This window comes from Crocodylus siamensis, chromosome 3 (genome assembly GCF_052110815.1).
Source record: "Crocodylus siamensis isolate JL-2025a chromosome 3, ASM5211081v1, whole genome shotgun sequence".
NCBI lineage: Eukaryota > Metazoa > Chordata > Crocodylia > Crocodylidae > Crocodylus > Crocodylus siamensis.
In genome coordinates this window covers 193,283,091-193,304,016 of record NC_143397.1, presented here as the reverse complement: position 1 = coordinate 193,304,016, position 20,926 = coordinate 193,283,091, and the positions used below count along the sequence as shown (strand labels likewise).

The following is a 20,926-nucleotide window of genomic DNA, read 5'->3' as shown; positions in this document are numbered from 1 at the left end:
TCTTCTGAGCTGCTCTCATATGGGAACTTTTTCTGCTGTCGTTCCCTTTTTCAAATGACCATCAGTATTTGTGCTGGGTCTTATATGAGATAAGGCGGCTTATGAATTCACTATTCAACACCTGGACATACCACTGGTTTGTATTAGACACTGCAGTATTTTTTAATCTGTCATACTTTACCTTTTCCTTAACTCAGCTTAATAGCATGGTTACTCTGACTACTGAGCACAATGACGCTTGGAGTTTTTTCCAGAGAGGTTTCAGCTAATTCAGGATTCATTAGCATAAACAGACAGTTCTAGCTATTTCTTATCCTTTTAAAAAATGTTGAATTTCACCTATTGGTATGCCACACGATTTTCTAGTTTCATTCTGGCTTATTGTTAGGTACCTTTGCAATTCTTTTTGCTGATGAATCTGGTAAATCTAAATTCCTTTATGTTTTCAGCATATCTTCCCATATCACCATTCAACCCTTTTTGCAAGTTGTTAATTTAATAACATCAGTTGGTATGGACTCTAGGCTGCCCCACTGTCCACCTCTGGCTACAGAACTGGCCATTTATTCCTTTTCTGTACTTTGTACTTCTTAACTAACCGTTTCCTAAATGCCATCTAATTGACGTTTTATGCTCTCCCCCCTTTGTTTTTTGCTTCCTTCTTGTCCTCTCTCATTTTAGAGACTTTTGGTCACAGATCAGTTTTCATTTTTGACTACGTACAATGCCTACTGCTCCTTTGTCCACTTAGGTTAAATCTTTCAGTGGATGCTAACACTTCTTCTAATGTATGATGTTCAGGTTTTTCCCTTCTTCATTCACTGAGGTGCCTTATAACTCTAATGATGTTGTTAGCTCTGTTCCCTGCTGTTGAACAGGACCACCCTTTGTGTTGTTTTCAGATATGGGCACAAAGCTCCTTTCACTTCTCAGTTGCCACAGCCATGTTTGGGTGGGATTTTAAAATAGACACAAGGGAATTAAGCAGAAAAGTCTCAGTGAGATTTCAATACCGAACTTCCTTGGGTTTCTTTGAAGATCTCACCCTAGAATATTAAGCTGTATACTTTTGTTAATATTCCAGCATCAACTTCCTTCAGCTGGAACACAGAAAGCAGCTTAGAAAAGTGATGCAAAGGATACAACTCCTTAGCTCAAGATCCTTGCAAACTGCTCTCCCTACTCCCAGCAGAGCAGTAATTCCAGTATTATTACAACTATTATTCACTTGTACTGGAGTAACACTAGGAGCTTGAGTCATGGAGCAGGGCCCTGTTGTACTGGACACTGTACAGACACAGATTGAAAAAAGGTGTTTCTAGTAAAGCTTCTGTACTCATAGGCAGGAAGCAAGTGCAAAAGGCATTTTTTTTGCTGGACTTCACAGTTTGTTCAGTTGTTTTCACTTGGGCCAAGTTTTCAAGTTTAAATGATGTATCTTTAGCCCCGCTGAGCTCTTGAACCTGGCTATACCAGGTATAGTTATATTACTTTTTGGCTTTTTTTGATGTAATATCATATATCTTCTACCTCTCCACTAAGGTATTCTCATGTAGCCCCCATACTGATTCCATGAATTTTAATTTCCCAACCTTCCCCTTCAGGGTTTCAATAACGAACTTCCTTTTTAGAAGGAAAAAAACCTACTTGTCTTGAAATTAAGTGCTATAGAAATACCCCAGGTAGGATCCTCTGTGATTATGCTGACTTTAATTACTGTATATCATGGTCACTTGTAATGGCTTGGTTACTTGCATTAAATCAAGTCATAAATTCTGATGCAATTTATTGATTATTGAATTTTTAAAATTATATTCTTGTGTGACTTTTTCTAAGAATGCTGGTTCGTTGAAATTATCTACCGGTACTGTTTTACTCAACTGTGTCACCTTCCTATTTCTCATAAACTTCTGGGTTAGATCCTTAGCTTTTACTAAGTTGTAAAAGAAGTTGTATAACAGTTCCACCTGGGAAGATGATTCCTTTTTTGCTATCTTTTTTCCTCCCCTTTTGATGCATGTTGGGGCTGAAGCCAAAGCACAATGAACTTTGTCAGTCAGGGTACTGACAGATGTGAATCCCACCCCCCGCTGATGCTTTACTGGATGAGGAAGCACTCTAAGTTCAACCTGGCTTACCAGTGTCTGTATACATCGGGTGTTTCAGTGGGACTTTTTGGCCCTTTTATTTAATAGCTGATTCAATCAGCTATTAGATAAAAGCACCAAAAAGCCCCTCTGAAGCATGCAATAATTATACAGATGTTGACTGAGCAGGATCAAAATAGCATGTTGCCTCTTCTGGGTATGTGCTGTGCTTGATACAGGGGTGTGCTGAGCTTCAAGTGCCAGGTTTTTTTTTCCCTGATGTCTGTAAGCAGCATCAGTGTCTAGAAAACTTTTATTGATTTTTGTAAATTACAGCAGTCTTTAGGGTGCTCTAACTTCCATGGAAAAACTTGATTCGGGCCTAAAGTCACAATGTGGTGGAACACTGGCTGGAAACCACGTTTGCTTTTCACCACAGTCATTTCCATTGACTTCTTCACCTTTTGTCTAATATGAAACCCCACATGTACCTAGATTTCTATCCATAAGATCCATGCTGAGTCTACCTCATAAAAATTCTACCTTCCCAATAAATGTTTTTGAAACCCTGTGGATTCCTTTGTACGCAAGAGAGAAAGAGAAATACTGCTACCAAAGCCATTTTCTCAGTATATATTATAGCAGAAACTTAAGTTTCTAGCAATTTATTCACATCAAGCAAATACACAAAAGCCCTTATATTATTTCCAGCTCCTCTGTTGTTTTCATGCTTGATGCACTGATATATAGTCGAATCATAGAAAGAAGAAACGGAAGGGAACTGTAAGATCTTCAAGTCTGGTCCCCTGCCATGGGCAGGAGGTAATTGCGCTCAAATGAACTCAACAAGGTGCTTGTTCAGCCTCCTCTTGAACACTGCCAGGGATAATGACTGTACCACCTCTGTTGGAAGTATGTTCCAGATTCTAGTTACCTGTATGGAAAAGAAGTTTTTCCTTATGTCTAGCTGAAACTTTTCCTCAACTAGCTTGTGCCTATTGGTCCTCATCCTCCAAAGGGGTGCTTTTCTGAAAAGTTGGTCTCCTGGATCCTGGTGTTCCACCTTGACATATTTGTAGGTGGCTATCAAGTCACCCCTCAGTCTTCTTCTACTCCAACTGAACAAACTCAGCTCCTGAAGTCTCTCCTCATAAGGCCTATCCCCCAGGCCCTTGACCCAGAGAGGGGTATCCCTTCTTTGCACCCTTCCAAGCTTGTCCACATCCTTCTTGAAGTGCGGTGATCAGAACTGGATATAGTACTCCAGCTGTGGCCTTACCAATGGATCTATTGGGAACACATCTGCTGATGCACGCCAGTTCTATTTGCCCTGCTGGTGACTTCATCACACTGATGGCTCGTATTCATCCTCTGGTCCATCGTCACCCCCAGGTCCCTTTTAGATGCAGTGCCAGCCAGCGGACCACCACCTGTCGTATAGATATGGTAAGGGTTTTTCCTTCCCAGATGAAGGACCCAGCACTTGTCCCTGTTGAACCTCATCTGATTGCTTTCAGACCATAGGACCAGCCTGTCAAGGTCATCCTGGATCTTTGTCCTGTCCTTGAACATGTTTGATGGTCCCATAGCTTGGTATCATCTGAAAACTTAATCATTGCGCTTTTCACTCCCTCATTCAGGTCATTGATAAAGATGTTAAAGAGCATGGTCCCAGGCACTGATCCCTGGGGGATACCACTGGAGATGGCTCTCCAGGATGAGGCCACTCCATCAATTACCACTTGCTGGGATCGGTCACTGAGCCAGTTGCCAGCCCACATCACTGTAGCTTGGTCTAGGCCAGTACTCTCCAACTTAATTGAGAGAATTTTATGGGAAACAGTAGCAAAGCACCTTCTGTCCCATGTCCATCTGGTTAGTTACCTGGTTATAAAAGGACACCAGGTTTGTTAGGCATGACCTCCCCTTGACAAAGCCATGCTGGTTGTTTCTCAGTACCCCACCAGTTGTGAGTTTGTGGTTGATGGCTTCCTTAACAATTTTTTCAAAGATTTTTCCCAAGACCAAAGTCAAACTGACCAGTCTGTAGTTAGGAGGGTCAGCCCTCTTTCCTTTCTCAAAGATGGGTGCCACATTAACTCTCTTCCAGTTGTTCGGGACCACTCCTGAGTTCCACAACTATTTGAACAGCCTCACCAGAGGTACTTTTATGAGCTTGGCCAGTTTCTTCAGCATTCTTGGCTGCAGGTTGTTTGGCCCAGCCAACTTGAAAATGTCCATACGATCTAAGAGTATCTTCACCTCTTTGGGACTGATTTTATGTGGACTGCTTTCATCGCCATATTCTCTGCGCCTCTGGACAGGTGAAGAGTTCTTGTCTGGTTTCAGGAATACTGATGTGAAGAAAGTATTAAGGAGCTCCGCCTTTTCATGGGAATCAACTGTGGGCTTCCCCTCCATATTCAGTAGGAGTGCCACAGTGGATTTTAATTGTTTTCTTCCACCCTATGCACCTATTGTTAGACTCCATGCGGTGCCCAACGACAATCCAATTGCTCATGGATCCTGTTACTCATTAGCCAGAGCAAGCAGGGAGCAAACACCAACACACATTGCTCACGACAGCTTTATTCAGAATGGAGACAGCTTTGGACAAAGGTCTCAAAAAACAGCAAACCAGGGACCTGCACTGAACAATAGCTCTTTCCCGCATTTATACACTTTGATTCAAGTTCTTTAACATTCACTTCCCCGTTGTCCTTCCTCCTGTTCCACCCATATCTTCCTCCATCTTGAGCTCTGCCTCTGTTTACTTCATTAACATAGAATTGCCTATGTATTTCCCTCATTTACATGCCTCTTTGCTAAGAGTGCTTGCATAAGGCCATGAACCTGGGTACTTTCGGTCAACTACTGGTTCTTTCTAGTTTTCTGCTGACTTCAGCAGCTTCTCCAAGGTCTGGCTTCTACCGTATCTCCAAAAGAAATGCTGGTGGGCTGCATCTTGTTCTTCTTTTGCTTGGTGATTTATTTATCCTGCATACTATTCCCTTTGTTAAAGAACCTACTTGCCTAAGCATCTCCAAAGTTATTTTGTTAATATATCATTTTGCCTTGTGGTCAGCAATTTTGCTGAGACACAGATTAAAGCCTTGTTCCAGCTGCAGATCCAATTCTCCCCGAAAATCCATATTATTGTCACTGTAACACCTAAAGAAATATTTTTTGTTGTCTTTAATGCTGGTTGCTAGCTTGATTTCCATGTGTGCCTTGGCTTTACTTGTCTCATGTCTGGAGAGTGTGGCTACATAAATGCACTCTTCTCTGGATGCTGAACTGTTTTTCTATTGCGTGTATGCTTCTTTTTTCTTTTTGAGAAGTTCCCTAATGTGTCTGTTGAGCCAGGTAGGTCTCTTGGCACCTTTCCCTCTTTTTGACTGCATGGGGATGGCCTCTTTTTGAGCAGTGAGAATAGCCTCCTTAAGGAAGCACTATCCTTCATGAGTTCCCAGGTTGTCCAATCATTGGTTGCAAAGGGCCTTACCAACTAGATTTCTGAGTGTACCAAAGTCTGCCTATCTAAAGTCTAGGACTTCTGTTCTGCTGGTAGAATTCCTAGTCTTTTGGTGGATGGTAAATCTAATAAAATCGTGTCTTTCTTTGTAATGATATGCCTATCTATATTTATGCCTTTATTCTGGAACTCTCATAATTAGTTGCTCTGTCTTCTTCTTTGTTCAGCATTACTTAGTGTTGGCCCTCTGGTGCCCTCAACTGTGAAGTGTAAAAGAAGGCAAGAAAGAGTAAAACAAGATCCAGAAGCCCTATGTGTTTGTGATAGTTCCATACCTTTTGGGGACCCAGAAGATGCTCTTTTGTAGCTGTGGTATATAGTAGAAAGGCTTTGCAAACTGAAGGGGGCAAATTCTAGGATTTGGGTGTTCCTCTCTGAACTGCATTGTTAGTCTGGCAGATATCTGGCTGGAAGTTAATGCTGATCCTAGTAGCTGTAGTCAGAGGCAGATCCAGAGGGGGTACATTAGTACAGTTGCACCCCCCCCCCCTTTCAAACCATGCTGTGGAAGCAGGGGACTTCTTTTTAAGTCCTTGAATTAGGTACAGATTTCCCCTCCCTTCCCCTCTGTGCTCATTAGCACATTCCTTCTCTGACTATACCCCCTCTCCCCTGCCTGCTGTCATTTCCCAGCTACTGCCACTATCCCTGCTGTCTCCAGCTGACCTGAGGGCAGGAGGAGCTCTAAAGCCACTCCTGCCCAGCTCCAGCTGGATTGCACAGGGAGCTGTGGTCAGCTAGCTACAGCAACAGTAGCTGAAGTGGACTCCTCTCTGCCTGGTCCCCCCAGTGTTCCTTATCAGTCCAGGAGCAGGCTCAGGGAGGAGGAACTTAGATTGAGCCTGGATCCGCCAACAGCTTAGCTGGAGTGGGGCAGAAGTAACTATGGAGCTCTCCTTCCTCCCCTCCTGTACTACAAGTCAGCTGCAGATAGTAGCAACAGTGGGCAGGGGAGGGGCGAATGGGAAGGAAAGGAACATGCTGCTGACTGTGGAGGGGAAGGTTGATGGTACCAAGAGCTGGGGCAGGGAAGCAGGATTCTTAACTGATTTGGGGACATAAAGACCCCAGCTGCTGCCTTTCCTGGTGTGGGGGCTGCCGAAGGCGGGGGGCCAACCCTGACGCATCACTTACTGGTCCTGCACCCCACTTTGAAAAATCCTGGATCCATCCATGGTTGTAATGGTACTCTTCCAATTTAGGCTGGATATTAAAAGGAAGTTGCTCATCATCAGAGCAGTGAGATTCTGGAAGAAAGCAAGTCTAACTATTTTTAAGTTGGAGCTTGATTAGTTTATGACAGGAATATTATGGTATGGCTGAATCTGATAGCTGAAGAACCTCTTCCAGTCCTAGGTTTGTTCCTGTGTAACTTCCTCTGTATTCTTGTATTGCACTTTGTCCCTTTTCTGATAGCTAGGAACCTCCATAGCTAGGTTCCTCTGCAGAGGAACCATAGTGGTAAAAGTACAGGGAAGATCATATGCTTAAATACTTAAAAAAAAAAAAAAAAAAAAAGGGAATATTTTCCAGGATCTTTTCCTTCCCATTTCCAGGCTATAAAGATTTCCAAGCTAATAGCTCTGGCTAGATTTTGGAATATTTCATTCATCCAAAGAGAACCTTGGATTTCTTTTGAGAAACCTGTGCTAATGGGAGGAGATGCCAGTCTTTGTCTCAAACCTTTAGAAACATTATTTGTTGATAACAATTCTCGGCTAAAAAAACTCTTTGGGAGATTACAGGAGCTGGCTGCACAACAAACAGGAAACTTCTATATAACCTAGCACTAACTGAGAAACAAACAAGCTCCCAGGGATTAATTTACATTTAACTTGCATGCATAGAAGAAGGGAGTCTTTATAATAATTAGCTCCTTAAGGAGAGTAAGCACCCATGGTAATGGAAATAATATCCTGATTGGAAAAGTGCATGCACATGCTAGTAACTATAGTGAAGATTGCTTCATGTTGCTCCAGTTTAAATGTTGGATCTGAAAAGCAATTCTTTAAGACTGACACCAGATTATTATACATGTCTTCTCCCCAAAGGCACAGTCTGCACCTGCAGCTGTGTAATGCCAAAATGTCACTGGTGTGCTGCACTTCTGTCATGGGCTAGAAAACAGGAACTGGAGGGGATAGATGGGAATGGTGAGAGAGAGAGAGAGTGAAGAAGGAACCTACACCCTCTGCTGCATTTGAGGGTGACCATGAGGGTGTCACCAGTAGGTTCTTGACCAGAGCTAGTTCTTTGGGCCATATACCCATGAAAAAAGGATACAATGAACATCTACCAGTTAGTTTATTCCAGGTGTGGTGCTGCCATGTACAAAATTAATTCTCAGGGCCCAGTCTTTCCGTCACTCAGGTCAGCGGGAGTTTTCCCATTGATATCAAGCCTCATTTGACAGTGACACCAGGAGGGAATAGAATCTAGCCTTCAACTGTTTTTCAACCACAGATACTGATAAAAGCATTATTCCACTAGTGAAGTAGTTGTAGGAATTTCTGTTTGTCCAAGAGAGTAAGAACATTAAATACAATACTTTTTGTTGCAGAAAGGCCTGGTAAATAATTCTATATTTTATATATTTGTGACAAAGTTATAGCATCAAGAACACTCCTTAATCCTGGAACAATTTGTCTGTTCTTGTGCTGTTGGTTAATCTCATGACGAGATGGACTGTGATTTATTTCATAGGGAATTGTCTTCTAATGGATTGGTTTTCAACTTTTTTTCATTTGTGGAACTCTAACAAAATTAGAGTGGAGGTGTGGACTCCTTTGGAAATTTTGAATGAAGGCATAAACCACTTTGAATTGTAAGTGTTAGTATTCACATACTTTTGATTGGTCATAGTCATCTTTCATAGACCCTGTAGACAGTCTGTGGACCCCCAGGGGTCCATAAACCACAGGTTGAAAACCACTGTACTAATGCATGATCCTGTCACATGTATGCTGTATCACTGGAATGACAGATAGACATGGGTATTAAGGCTATGTGTAACTTCAGTCCCTGATTCGATTTGGTGGAAATCCAAATCAAATCAAGAGACCCCAGCGCATTTGGTGGTGGACCCACTTCTGGTTTTGCCACTGAGCATGCGGGGCACCCCCCACCTCCCCCCTGCACTCCTGTGGGATGCTTCATTTGCCCCAGCATCACATGAGCCATTCCTGGTACCTCAAGGTATGTAGAAAAAACATTTAAAGCTGTGTCTAGGGCCGAATCGCTGATTCTCCAAATCAGCATTGAATCTTCAGATTAGGATTTGGCTAAATCGAATTGGGGACAGTGATCTGAATCAATGAATCGAATCACTGTCCCCAATTCAGACCAAATCCAAATCTAAATTGTATATAGCCCATTTCACACACCCCTAATGGGTGTAGTAGGTTGGGCTAGTAGTGACTTCCTTGTCATTTCAGGACCTAAGCCAGACATAGCTTAGAAGACTGAGAATGTCACATTGCAATCCAGAATTCTCAGTGGTGGCTATCTGGGGCCAGTGCTGTGCCTAGTACACTTATTGATTGGGTTTTTTGATTTGTGAGCTAGGGGCAGAATAAGAAGGACTGACAACAAAGTGAATGGATAGTTTTGTTTTCTGTGAACTCATGACCTCCTCATGAGGCCAAAGCATAGGCATTGCCTTAGTTAGAAGGAAGCTTTTGCAACATGGGCAACTGGTGCCACCTGAGTTTTGAGGGGGGCATGTGCCTCCCAGTGGCCAGTCAGCGACTGGGGGGCCCCCCTTGGCCGACTGCCAATTGAGGGGAGGGGTCCCCCGTGGCCCATTGCACTGACCAGGAGGGGGGGTCCTCGTGGTCAATTGCACTGAATGGGAAGAGTGAGCAGCGCTCCTGAAAGCAGCCATGGTGCTCCCAGAAGTGCCAGGGGTGCTTCACCTGGTGCCCCCACTCCCCAGCTGGTACTAACTTGCATCGGGGCTCCCGCCTGCCCCCTCTGCCTCTTGTCTAAGTGGGGAGCATTGCCTGTCAGGGGGTGCACCAGTGCTTTCAGGGAGTTCACGTGCACGCCGGTGCACTCCCTATGCATCACTGTTGTTTTGCAAGATTCTGTAGGAGAAGCCATCTCCCAGAACTAAACGTATTGGGCATACAGAGAATGCCTCTGATTTTTTTGTCAGGCTCTACCATCACAGGGTTTCTTTTATCATTCAGACAAATGTTTGGGGTCTGGCAGCCTGGAAACATGGTTTTCTTTTACTCATTCACACATTTTGAAGTCACAAAAATATTACTAATATGGGGAAGAACCTCAGATCCTTACTCAGTTTGTATTCAGCCCTGACTGTGGTAAACTTCTAATTTGTAGTAATGGGTGAGACCAGTTTGCCCAAGGAAAGACATCAGGATTGGAATCAGTAAACATTTGACTTGAGTAAGAACTGAGTTAGATCATCAGGATTTAATCCAAGGAATCTTTCTGTTGGGTCCATTCTCTGGAATGATTTCTTAGTGATGCTTATGACAAAACTTCTCTCTGACTGATAGCGGAATAAGTTGATGTCATCAGCACCATGTCATCAGCACCACAGTACTAACTTGCAATTCATACAGCCATAACAGGAATATTCAGATCCTATGAGTTATTTTTTCCTCCCAGAAAAATATTCTTTAGCAGGAGAATCTTTCCCAGGTTTTATAAATACTTTGTGAAAAGGTTGCCCTTCTGTGTTTGACTGGTATTATAGGGCTATCATGATAATCAGTAACATTGGAGCTGGCTCCTTTTGGTTCCATAGAAACCTAACTACAGAGAATCAAAACATTAGCCAAGCAACTTGTACAGAACCTTTCTTGCTGTACTGACATGTTCAGTTTGTTTGCACTCTGACCTAAAACCACATAATGGTAAACTGCCAGTACACTGCAGGCTATTATTTTAAGAGACATATGGCTGTACTCATATCAGAGACTGGTACCACTTATGAATCTGTACTTTGTATGTAAGCACCTCAAATGAAGGTTAGCAAATATTGGGCATTAATCTGATAAGAAGTAAAAAAAAAAGGTATAGTGCTCTTACACGGCTGAATATGAATTGCTTCTCATGTGATGTGAAGGTGCAGCTATCTAATTTACCATTTACTTCATAGTTTGAAAATTTGTAAAGGGGCTGAGACCTGTTCTGCCAAAGCACACATCTAATTTCAATGAATATTAACAGGAGTTGTATTGTTCTATGAAGTATGGAATGTAGCCTTCATGTTATGATCTTTGTTGCTACATGTCTTTTTTTTCTTTCAATTATTCTTTTTCTAGTATATCTGATGTCTTTGCATGACCTTTGTATGCCTAATGGTATTACTGTAATGGGACCCTGTCCCATTACTGAGAAAGGTGAGAGAGCCCAAGGCCTGTGGGTCAGCCCTGCCCTGTGAACGGACTTGATGGGGGAAGGGATCTAATTGGATGGCTGCCTACTTGGGGTAGAAGTAGAGGGTCAGTTGACTCAGGGAGAGACTCAAGAGCCCAGGGCTGAGCCCAGAAGAGGCAGTGTGGCTGTGGAAGCTGAAGGGAAAGGAGCTCTGCAGGGAGCTGCCTGCTGCTGCTGGACTCTGAACCTGCTATGCAAGTAGAGGGCTAAGGGCTGGCAGGAGAGTGGAGTCATAGTAAATGGCATTTGCTTTAAGGGGCTAGCAGGCTTAGAAAATTGAGTTATTCAGCCAGAGTGCTAAGAGGGCTTATTCTTTGGTTTGAATTTTAACCGTTGGTCTGGGATTGGGACTAGCAGGGGTGGTACAGAGGTCCTAGCTGTGTCTAAGAGCACAAGTGTCTGGAGTCCTGCCAGGTTTTTGGGGCTTGAGACATAAATAGGCTTGAGCCTTATAGGGTGGCAGCCTAGGGAAGGACTGTAGCCAAGTGCAACTCAAGCCAGACCAGGCCAGAGGGTCCAGAGGAGACAGAGCTGAAGCAGGCTTAGTGCTGAGAGCAGAGCGGAGACAGGGCCAGGGGGCCCAGGACCAAAGTAACCCAGATAAGGGCTGGAGCCCAGAAGACAGGTCTAGAACAGCAGGCCTTATCTAAGGTACCAGAGTAGACGGTCAGAAAATGGGAAGGCTGAAGCCTCAACAAAGGAGTCTGAGGTGGACTGGTGTCTATGTATTTAGCCCCATCAGTATAAAGTCTGAGCAACATCCAAAAATTTAACACTAGAAATAAGAGTAAAAGCATTTCTCTGTTTCACTTGCTTCCCAGTCTGTTTAAAAATTCTCTTAACATCATAAGAAAGTAGGGCTGGAAGGGACCTCCCAAGGTCATCTAGTTCAGCCCCCTGCTCCAAGCAGGATCATCTCCAACCAAAACATCCCAGCCAAGTGTCTGCGTAACCTGACCTTTAAAATTTCCAAGGATGGAGATTCTACAACTTCTCTAGGTAGCCTGTTCCAATGCTTGGCCATTGCTCCTAGTCTTGTCCCCTACAGCCACAGAGAGAAGCCCATCTCCGTCCTTTTTAGAATTTACCCCTCAAGCATTTTAAGACTGGTATCTAATCCCACCTCAGTTTTTTCTTCTTCAGCCTAATAACTCTAGTTCTTTCAGGCAATCCTCAAATCATCCTTTCCAGGCCTCTAATAATTTCTGTTGCTTCACATTGGACTCCTTCAAATCTGTCTACATTCTTCTTTGAAGTATAGGGCTTACTGGACATAGTACTCCCGGTGAGACATCACCAGTGCTGAGTAGAGTGGAAGAACCACTTCTCTTGATTTGTAAGTGATGCTCATGTTGATTAGGATTGCTTTTTTAAAAGGAATGCCCACACCTTCACATTAAAATAAATATATTTAAACATTCATTTAAATATATTTATTTTAATGTGCAGGTGCGGACTTCTCAGTGCTAATGTGAATGCATTGAGGCCTATTCTCATTCATTTATCATTAAGCAACCCATTTAAAGGCCAATTGTAAATTGCTAAGGAGAGGAACTTTGTAAATGACATTCCACAGACAAGTAGGGACAATTTCTCCTAGAGCTCTCCCAGTGCAGAGTGGGAGTACTTTCACTAGAATACCCTGATTTCTTAAGAACTAGAGCCCTGCCCCTGAATTTTTCCTGCCACCCCAGCTACTGTTTGGTTAGTTTGTGCATGAGAAGTCACTAGCCAGATCTATATATTAAGATTTGTACTGCAGTAGATGCTTAATCATAGACCGAGATCTCACTGCATGAGGTACAGTATTAAAAAAGACAGGAAGGTTCTCTCTTTCATAAAGAACTTTCAACCTAAATCATGGCATCCATGACCAGACTTCTGGAGTTATAGAAATGTTTGGGTTGTAAAGTCTTATATGTGTTCCTGGCAGTACATTATAGAGGGATTGCTGCAAGATGAAAGCCTCAGCTGAAGTATCGTTTCCAGTTGTAGACAGCTCTCTTCAAGAAAAACATAGACAAACTGAGAAAAATAAATTGAAGGAAAGACAACAAGAATAATTAGAGATCTAGAACACATGAGGAAAGGTTGGAAAATCTGAGATTATTTTTTGTAGTGAATGGAAAACTGAGGAGGGATTTGATAATGGTCTTTAATTACACAAATGGCTGGTACAAAGATGATGGCAATCAGTTGTTCTTTCTGTTTACAGGGGACTAGATGTAATGGGCTTAAATGGCAACAAGGAAAATTAGGTTAGCTATTAGGAAAAAATTGTATTTGTAGAAGTGGTTAAGCGCTGGAACAGATTAGTTAGAGAGGTTGTGGTATCTCTATCACTGGAATTTTTAAAGTCTGGGTTAAACAAACATTTTCTGGGATGATTTAGATAGGGATAAGCCTGCTTTGAACAGGCAGTTTTACTAGTTAATGTCAGCTGTAGTTTTCTATGATTTTATGATTACTGCTTTTATGATTACGTTATAGCCAGTTGATACATCCCAGGAGTTTGCAGAACCTACTTTCTGATATCAATAGTTATGTACTGTGTTCCCATTCAGAGCAGCAGGAAAATATAGTTTCTGGTATGTCTCCCCATATGGATTTCTGGAGTACACCCTTGTTCCACTGGGATCACGTGCAAGTGTTTGCATATCTAACAGCACTAATATAATGAGGCACCCTTAAAAGAATCTCCTGGCACCGCAGGGTACCAAAACATCCTGGTTGAGAATCACCTGTCTAAGTGGACAAGACAGCTAAAGCATGGAAGGCATAGAGGAATTAAGTGACTTGCCCAAAGTTACACAACAATTCAGCTCAGAGCCAGGGATAGAACCCAGGTATACTCAGTCCTAATTCAGGACCCTATGTATTGGGACCCAACCTTTCTCTTGATGAGCAGATCATATTGTTTAGATGTCAGTAAAGGTCCCCACATTTTTTTCTCATTGGGCATGTCTACACGTGCATTTAAATATGCCCAAATTGAGTGCATGTTAAGCTGGTTTAGGCAGGCATCTGCTCATGCAGGTGTTAAAGCATATTAACGCTGTGTGTAGACTGACTTGGGACTAAAGTTAGTCATAAGTCAGTTGACACACACACAGTATTAATGCACTTTAATGCATCTACATGTTCATTAATGCACTTGAACTGTTTTCACCTAAATTTAATACCTGCATTTGCAGGTATCCAATTTAGGCACAAATAGCCTAAATTGACCTTTCTTAATGCTCATTAAAAGTATGCACATGTAGATGCATGCCCTTAATGTGCATTAACTTAGGCTAATATGCATTAAAGCCTCATGTGTAGACACGCCCATTGAGGAACATATCAAGTAACTTATTTTTATTTTAAAACATCAGAAGTCAACTTCCAGCCACTTTGCTGTCAAAATGCAGAAAAATATTAGCTTACAAATATTACCTCTGTGAATGTAACATGCTGTTGAATGTCAGGGTGGCTTTCACTAAAATCTGTCTGTTGACTTAGTCTCGCTAAACTTGGCTATCACTCTCAATACCATTGTTACAATCACAGAAGGGAAAGTTTACTTCGACATTTCAAACTAAATTAATATGCAGTATTGTTTTCTTCACTACAAAGGCCATTGCCATCACAACTGCAGTACTGGAACTTTATTCTTTTTGTGTGTCTGCATAGGCTTGTTTATAGTAAGTAGATTTCTCTTTGTTAATGTTAGGATGTCATGGTTGTGATCATGGGACTGCATGAGCTCCCCCCTAGTGGCCCATGAAATATCTGCAAATTCCTGTCAGTAATCAGAGACCCTGTTTTTTTGGACAAGTTGGCTTCAGTTTAGAAGACAACACTATAATGCTGGGTTGTGTTAGTTTTACCTTGTTGTAGCTGAATTGTCATTATTAGATTTATTTTGAGAAACCATTTAAAAGTAACGAGTGAGGATAGAGACTAATGCCATCTTCTGAATGATGCAAAAGTATGAAAGAGCAAAGTTACAAAAGGTTCCATTTAAAAATGAGAAAGTTCAGCAAGTTGCCAAATAGACTATTTTACCCTTTCTCACTGAACTCCCAGATCAAGGTATGTGTATACAGAAATGAGGAGGAAGCAATTGAAATCTGTCATGTGTAAGGTGGCCACTTAGAGCCTTGTAACATGTTGCACTTTTTGCTGCTCAAATGTTGATCAGTGTTAGTGCTAGCTTGGAGTTTGGAGCAGTCTCACCTTAAGGCTAAAATCCATCTCTGACTGACTGTTCCCCACCTGCATAGCTTTGACTTGCCACTAGAGGACTGGTGAGCCAGAACAGGCTTCTATCCCTGCTCTAGGTGGAGACTAAGGGTGGGGTAAACTTGGAGGGAGGTAGGAACATGAAGCTAGGAGGTAGAGACTTATTGGGTTGGTAGTATCTAATAAAATGGGAGGGGTGGGAGAAGGGTGATGAAATGATGGAAGTCAGCCACTGAATGGGAAAAAAAAGAAGGAATAAAGAGGAAGTAAATTAAAGAAGATCTCATGTTTTAATAAATTAGGATTGGGATAGAATGTGGGGGGTGCTGGTCATGCTCCTTGGGGTGACTGGGAGGTGGGAGTGGTGAGGTAAGGCACTTTTGGGGGAGCTACTGCCCCTGCCCTGGGAAGGAAGCCCCAGGTCATGAGGACCCAATCTGGTCCCTGACCTTGCTCCTTCCCATGCCTTCTAGACCCTGCTCCTAGATCCATCCATGCCCCATGACCTGGCTAGTTGGCATGTTTCCACAGGGTAGCACCTCTGGGTATGGGAAGGTCAAAGCCCTGGGGGTAGAAGGGGGAGATGGTTCAGTGCCAGAACCACACCCTGGGCAGTAGAGTTCAGGGGGTGGAAAGTTTGTTAATATGGAACAAAAGGGTGGGGGAGGGGACACTGCATCCTGGGAAGCTGGAGGGCTGCAACTTGGGCAGCTCATCCGTGAGAAGTGGCCACACATTGATGAAACATGATCTGGGTAATATGGATTGGAGATAAACCTGCCCTGGATTAGTGTAACTTTGCCCAAAGTGTGCTTAAACTGCTTAAAATTAGTTTAAGGTGTTAACATGTGGTTAGTGCAGGGGTTGGGAGCTCCAGGAGCTGCCTAAAATTAAGATCCTTATATGCCTAGAACTTTTGTAGGTACAGAGAGGGCTTTTTGTATAAGCACTCTGACACAAATGGAATATTTATAGTATGGATTCATTTTTTACTGTCCTTTCAATATTTTTGTTTAAACATAATTTTTTAACATGTTTAGTGTACTGGGTTAATTCAGTATATAGGAGGTGCACTTAGAGAACTTTTTTGGAACATTTGTTGGAATAAACATAATCAGCTCTTTATCTTTGATTTCTGTCACATTGGAAAATGGGTTACTGTTTTGAGGGACTAATCCTGTGATGTGCTGAGCACTCTGAATGATCTCACTTTGAGCGGAGGCCAGGCCCACTTCACAGAGGTGCTAGGTAGAAACGGATTGTACAATAGTCAGACATACCATCTGTTTTAGAAATATTTTTTTTCTGAAACTGAAAAATGTGTTAGATAAGAGGGTAACATTTTAACCTCTCAGACCCATAACAGTGCAAAAGACTGATCACTCAATTTTACAACAGAGAATTAAATTTAGAGGTTTTTTGTAGGTGTTTTATCTATGTGGAATGTGCAGAGGCAGTTCCTAGATAAACTTGAAAGCAGCCCAGCTTAAGAGGGGCAGTCTCTGCAATGTTATCAGCCACAGCCACAGAGATAACATTTTATCGTTAGGTGTTGGAAACAGTCATCTGTCTGAAATGCATATTACCGTTCATGTATATGAAGCTGTCAATCTTTTCTATTTTTCTTTTTTTTTTCATTAACAGCATGCTTTGAGGACAGTTCTTTCTAAATCTTCTTTGGCAGCTATAACCAATTACCAGAATAAAAACCTCACTTTTACCACCCTGTGTCTACTGCCTCCCATTTACATGGCCATTTATTATCTCAGCCCCTGATTCAAGGAAATTGACTGGTTAAAAGCAAATAGATATTCTGCTGTTACTCTAGGTTAAATGACAAGTTAAAACTCATTACACTCATCATTCTAAAAGAGAGGCACTTTTTCTCTCTTTTACTTTCCTCCCAATGGTGCCTCCATTTATTGTTCCCTGTTTCATTTTTTGCCAATCCATTGTATCCAGTGAACAAAGGGACATTTTGTTTTTTGGTGATAAGGGCCCAGCTATGCAGATTTGTGAGACAGTATGTAAGTAGGGACCTACCTACTCAATTTGCAATTTTGCAGACTTTGTGGAAACTGTGAAACCAGGCATTGTCTGTGAAATTGGTCAAATGTCCACGAAATCCACACACACACACACACAAAAAACTTACTAAAAATAAAATGCTGACTCCCCAGTGGGATCCAGAGGTCCGCATGGCTTCTACGGCTCCTGCCTATGGGGGGCAGAATGGGGTGAAGCCACTGGTGTGACGGGGAACAGCCAAGACAGCAGCAATCCCCTGCCAATTGCTGATTGGCTGAGAAGACTGCCTATTGCACATGGCCACAGACAGCCCTCTCAGCTAATCAGTGGAGAGGGATGGGGCCACCAGTCCCATTGGCCAGTTAGAAGCATGCTGTGATGAAAATGATGGCCAGCTCTGTGATGGGCCTGCAAAACCTGCCACTTGCCTCCGCAATTTTTGTAGGTCTATGTATATGAGACCTGTGCAATCAGAAAGGCACGGTAAGAATCTCGTGATGGTCTGTGACTACAACCATGTTCTTTTGTGACTTAGGGCTTTGGAAGACAGCTAGCTGGCTATGTGTGAGAATGCTGATGGGTTGAGTTAGTTGTTTTTTTTCTGTGCCCTGGAATGACAGATTTTGATACAATTTGTGGCATGCTCTCAATACAACTATTCATGTCTTTTTAACAGATATTTAACAGTTGACTACAAAACATTTTTTTTTCTTGTGCAATAGGAGGGGAGATTATCTATACTCTGTATCCATAGGGTAGAGAAGTAATGGGCTTAAACTGTAACACAGAAAAATTAGATTGGATATTAGGAAGAACTTTCTAACCATGAGAGTGGTTAAGTGACAGGTTACCTAGAAAGGTTATGGAATCTCTATCACTGGAAGTTTTGAAGTGAAAATTGAGCAGACATTTGCTTGAGTTTAAATAAGGGTATTCCTGCCTGAAACATTGGGTCAGACTAGACCACCTCTGGTGGTCGATTCAGTCCTCTTTTTCTATGACTCTATATAGTACCTTCTTCCTCACCATGCTCATAATGACTTTAATGAGGGTCCATCTTTTATTCCATCTATAACAGTTACTCAAAATGACCCTTCTATTTCTTCATTATACTTTATATTTGATATATGGGTGACATTCTGTCTCTATCATTTTGTTCCAGCTCCATCTAATGCATTGGAATGCTACACTATACAACAGTATTGAAAAGGCAGTTGGGAAAAAGCACGGAATAGCTATTATTGCTTTGTTTGTGCAGGTAAGTAATCACATATCATTATTTAACTTGGGTAAATGAATCCCCTTCTGCTTTCTACTACTTCATAAAATAAAAGGTGCTAGTATTTATTATAACTACTGTTTTCTTGTAATGTTTTTAGTGCATATGATAACTAAATGGTACCTGATTAAACAACAAACTGAAAACAGTGCAGCTGAACAAATAGAAGGCATATCATAAAACTGCCTTGTGCTGTGGTCCTGTCATGTTAGACAAGCTAAATATCAGGGGTATTGCTGTTTAATTATCAGTCCTGAGATGGCATATTTTTAAGGACTTCAAAAAGTAAGTGGTTTGGGCAGTTGAGAAGGAGGCAATTTGTCTTCTCACTCAGGAGTGAAAACTACCAGGTTAGGTAGTACTGTGCTTTTGCAGGCACAAAAAAATGAAGTACTGGTCACTTCACTGCTTATTAAGAGTGTTATCATCTGGAATAAGAAACTGGCTGTTAACTTCAGTCCTGCATCAATTTTCATTCGAGTAACATGGCCCATCTACTTTACATTTTCTCTGGTTTCAGCTGGAAAAATATATTTTTCAATTTTTGCCCTAAACTGTAGTGTGCTGCTGGATAAAGTCATGCACATTTGCAGCTACCCATTAATTGTGGCAATACTACACAGCCCTGGACAGCCCTTGTTGGAACAGAAGAGTTGTGTTCCATCTGGGTGTCATGCCTCCTGTAGCTTTAATGAGCACAGGTAATGTACCATCTTTGAAGCGTACTCTGTTCAACTCTTGGTCAGGTTTCTTGCTCAGGGTATAAGCTGTACAGGGAAGGGAAGAGGCAAAGAGGAAAGGCATATGTGTGGCTATGGTTCTGACTGTTGCCTGGCTCCTTAACACGGGGTAGAGCTATCAGTGGGACTAGACCTGCAAATCATGGGGCACTTTTATAATTTGGCTCCTGCACTAAAAACTGTAAAATGGAAAAAGGCTCTCTGTATTTGGAGACATCAAACAAGGTGTTGGTGGATGCTGGTCACTAGGCAGGCCCTCAGAAGTGTCCTGGTGGAGGAGTTCCTGTGGTCTATTGATGAGGATGAGCAGGAGTTTGAACTGTATGTTCATACTGTGTGAAGCCCTAACCCTAAGTGACACTGAAGGAACTTAGAAGACTGTGAACCTTATGAAAAACTCATTCTGTTTGACCCCAAAGCATCGATTTCACAGAGCCTCAATCACAAGCAGTGAACTGTTCCATTTAAGTATGTTTGAAGAAGAGAGTTATAATTTAAAATTTAGATCAAATGGATTTCCTTTCACTGTTATATTGTTAATTTGTCTTCTTTTATAACAAGGTTGTGTGTGCCTTTGAGCTTTACTTTGATTTGAATTTAAAGGTGCAGCAGTTACAGCTCCAATGTTGAGAAACTGTACTGTACAGCTAAGAAATAACTAAAAACTCTTAGTTCTCTTGGTTTCGTATCCTAGAGGGCCACAGTTAAATTGCTTATGTAAGAACTCTCTTCTTCCAGCAGAGCTAACCTTGGAGTTAGCTAGAAAGTTACCTAAAATTCTTAAATAACTTTTTGAAACTTAAATTATATCTTTTCCATTTCTAGCCTCTCACCTTAGTCATGGCTCTTAAACATTCCAAGGTGATTTCTCATTAGCCAAGAAAGACTCCATATAATTAAAAATTGATGAAGGAAGCATTGTATTTAATGCTGCTAATTAATAGCACAGTGAGAAAACAAATTCAATCACAATATTTTTCACATCTATTAAAGAGGGACCTCATACAAATCCCGTGAAAGCAAATGAAAATCTTTCCATTGACTTCAGTGGAGGTTGGTTCAAGCTATTGATTATTAAGTTAAAACAGCATAGTTAAATTATTTTCAGTTTGTTTAGATATTATTGTTTATAATAATTGATTAAAGACTTTAAGCTGAAGTCTGTTTCTCAGTATGTGTCCTACTAAACAACGTGCTCCCCAAACATCTATATTAAAAAAAAAAAATTCTTCTGGAACAGAGAAGTCTCTGGTGCTTTAAGAAAATCTCCCCTGCATTCCTGAATATACAGAAAATTGCATTTTGAAAAACAAATTAGGAAAAAAGGTTAATCTAGGTTGTCAGCATCCTCCCAAAGATAAAATCTGTGTCTGTGGCTGCTCTTACAAGAGTATGTAAAGAGTAACTGCACTGAAATGTTCAGGGTGAGTGACATTAAAAACAAACCTGTGAAGTTTTATGAGATCCTGACTGTTAGAATGACATTTTCCAAAACACCAACTTAAAAGTATAAGTCTCAAAAGTACAAGTTCCATTAAGACTCAAGGGGACTTTTGCTCTTAAACTACTTGGGTGCCTTGAAAAATACCGTCACTGCTCTGTTCGATTCTATTTAGGTTTTCTA

The 20,926-nt window shown here is 41.7% G+C and overlaps 1 protein-coding gene across 1 annotated transcript in view; it reads left to right on the top strand.

The window, feature by feature from the left end:
• Positions 1-20,926, top strand: part of CA8 (carbonic anhydrase 8 (inactive)) — a 77,792-nt gene that overhangs the window by 20,682 nt on the left and 36,184 nt on the right. Inside the window, exon 4 of the mRNA XM_090040037.1 lies at positions 18,446-18,541. Within this exon, the coding sequence (XP_089896163.1) occupies positions 18,446-18,541 (96 nt within the window). The remainder of the gene's footprint in view (positions 1-18,445; positions 18,542-20,926) is intronic.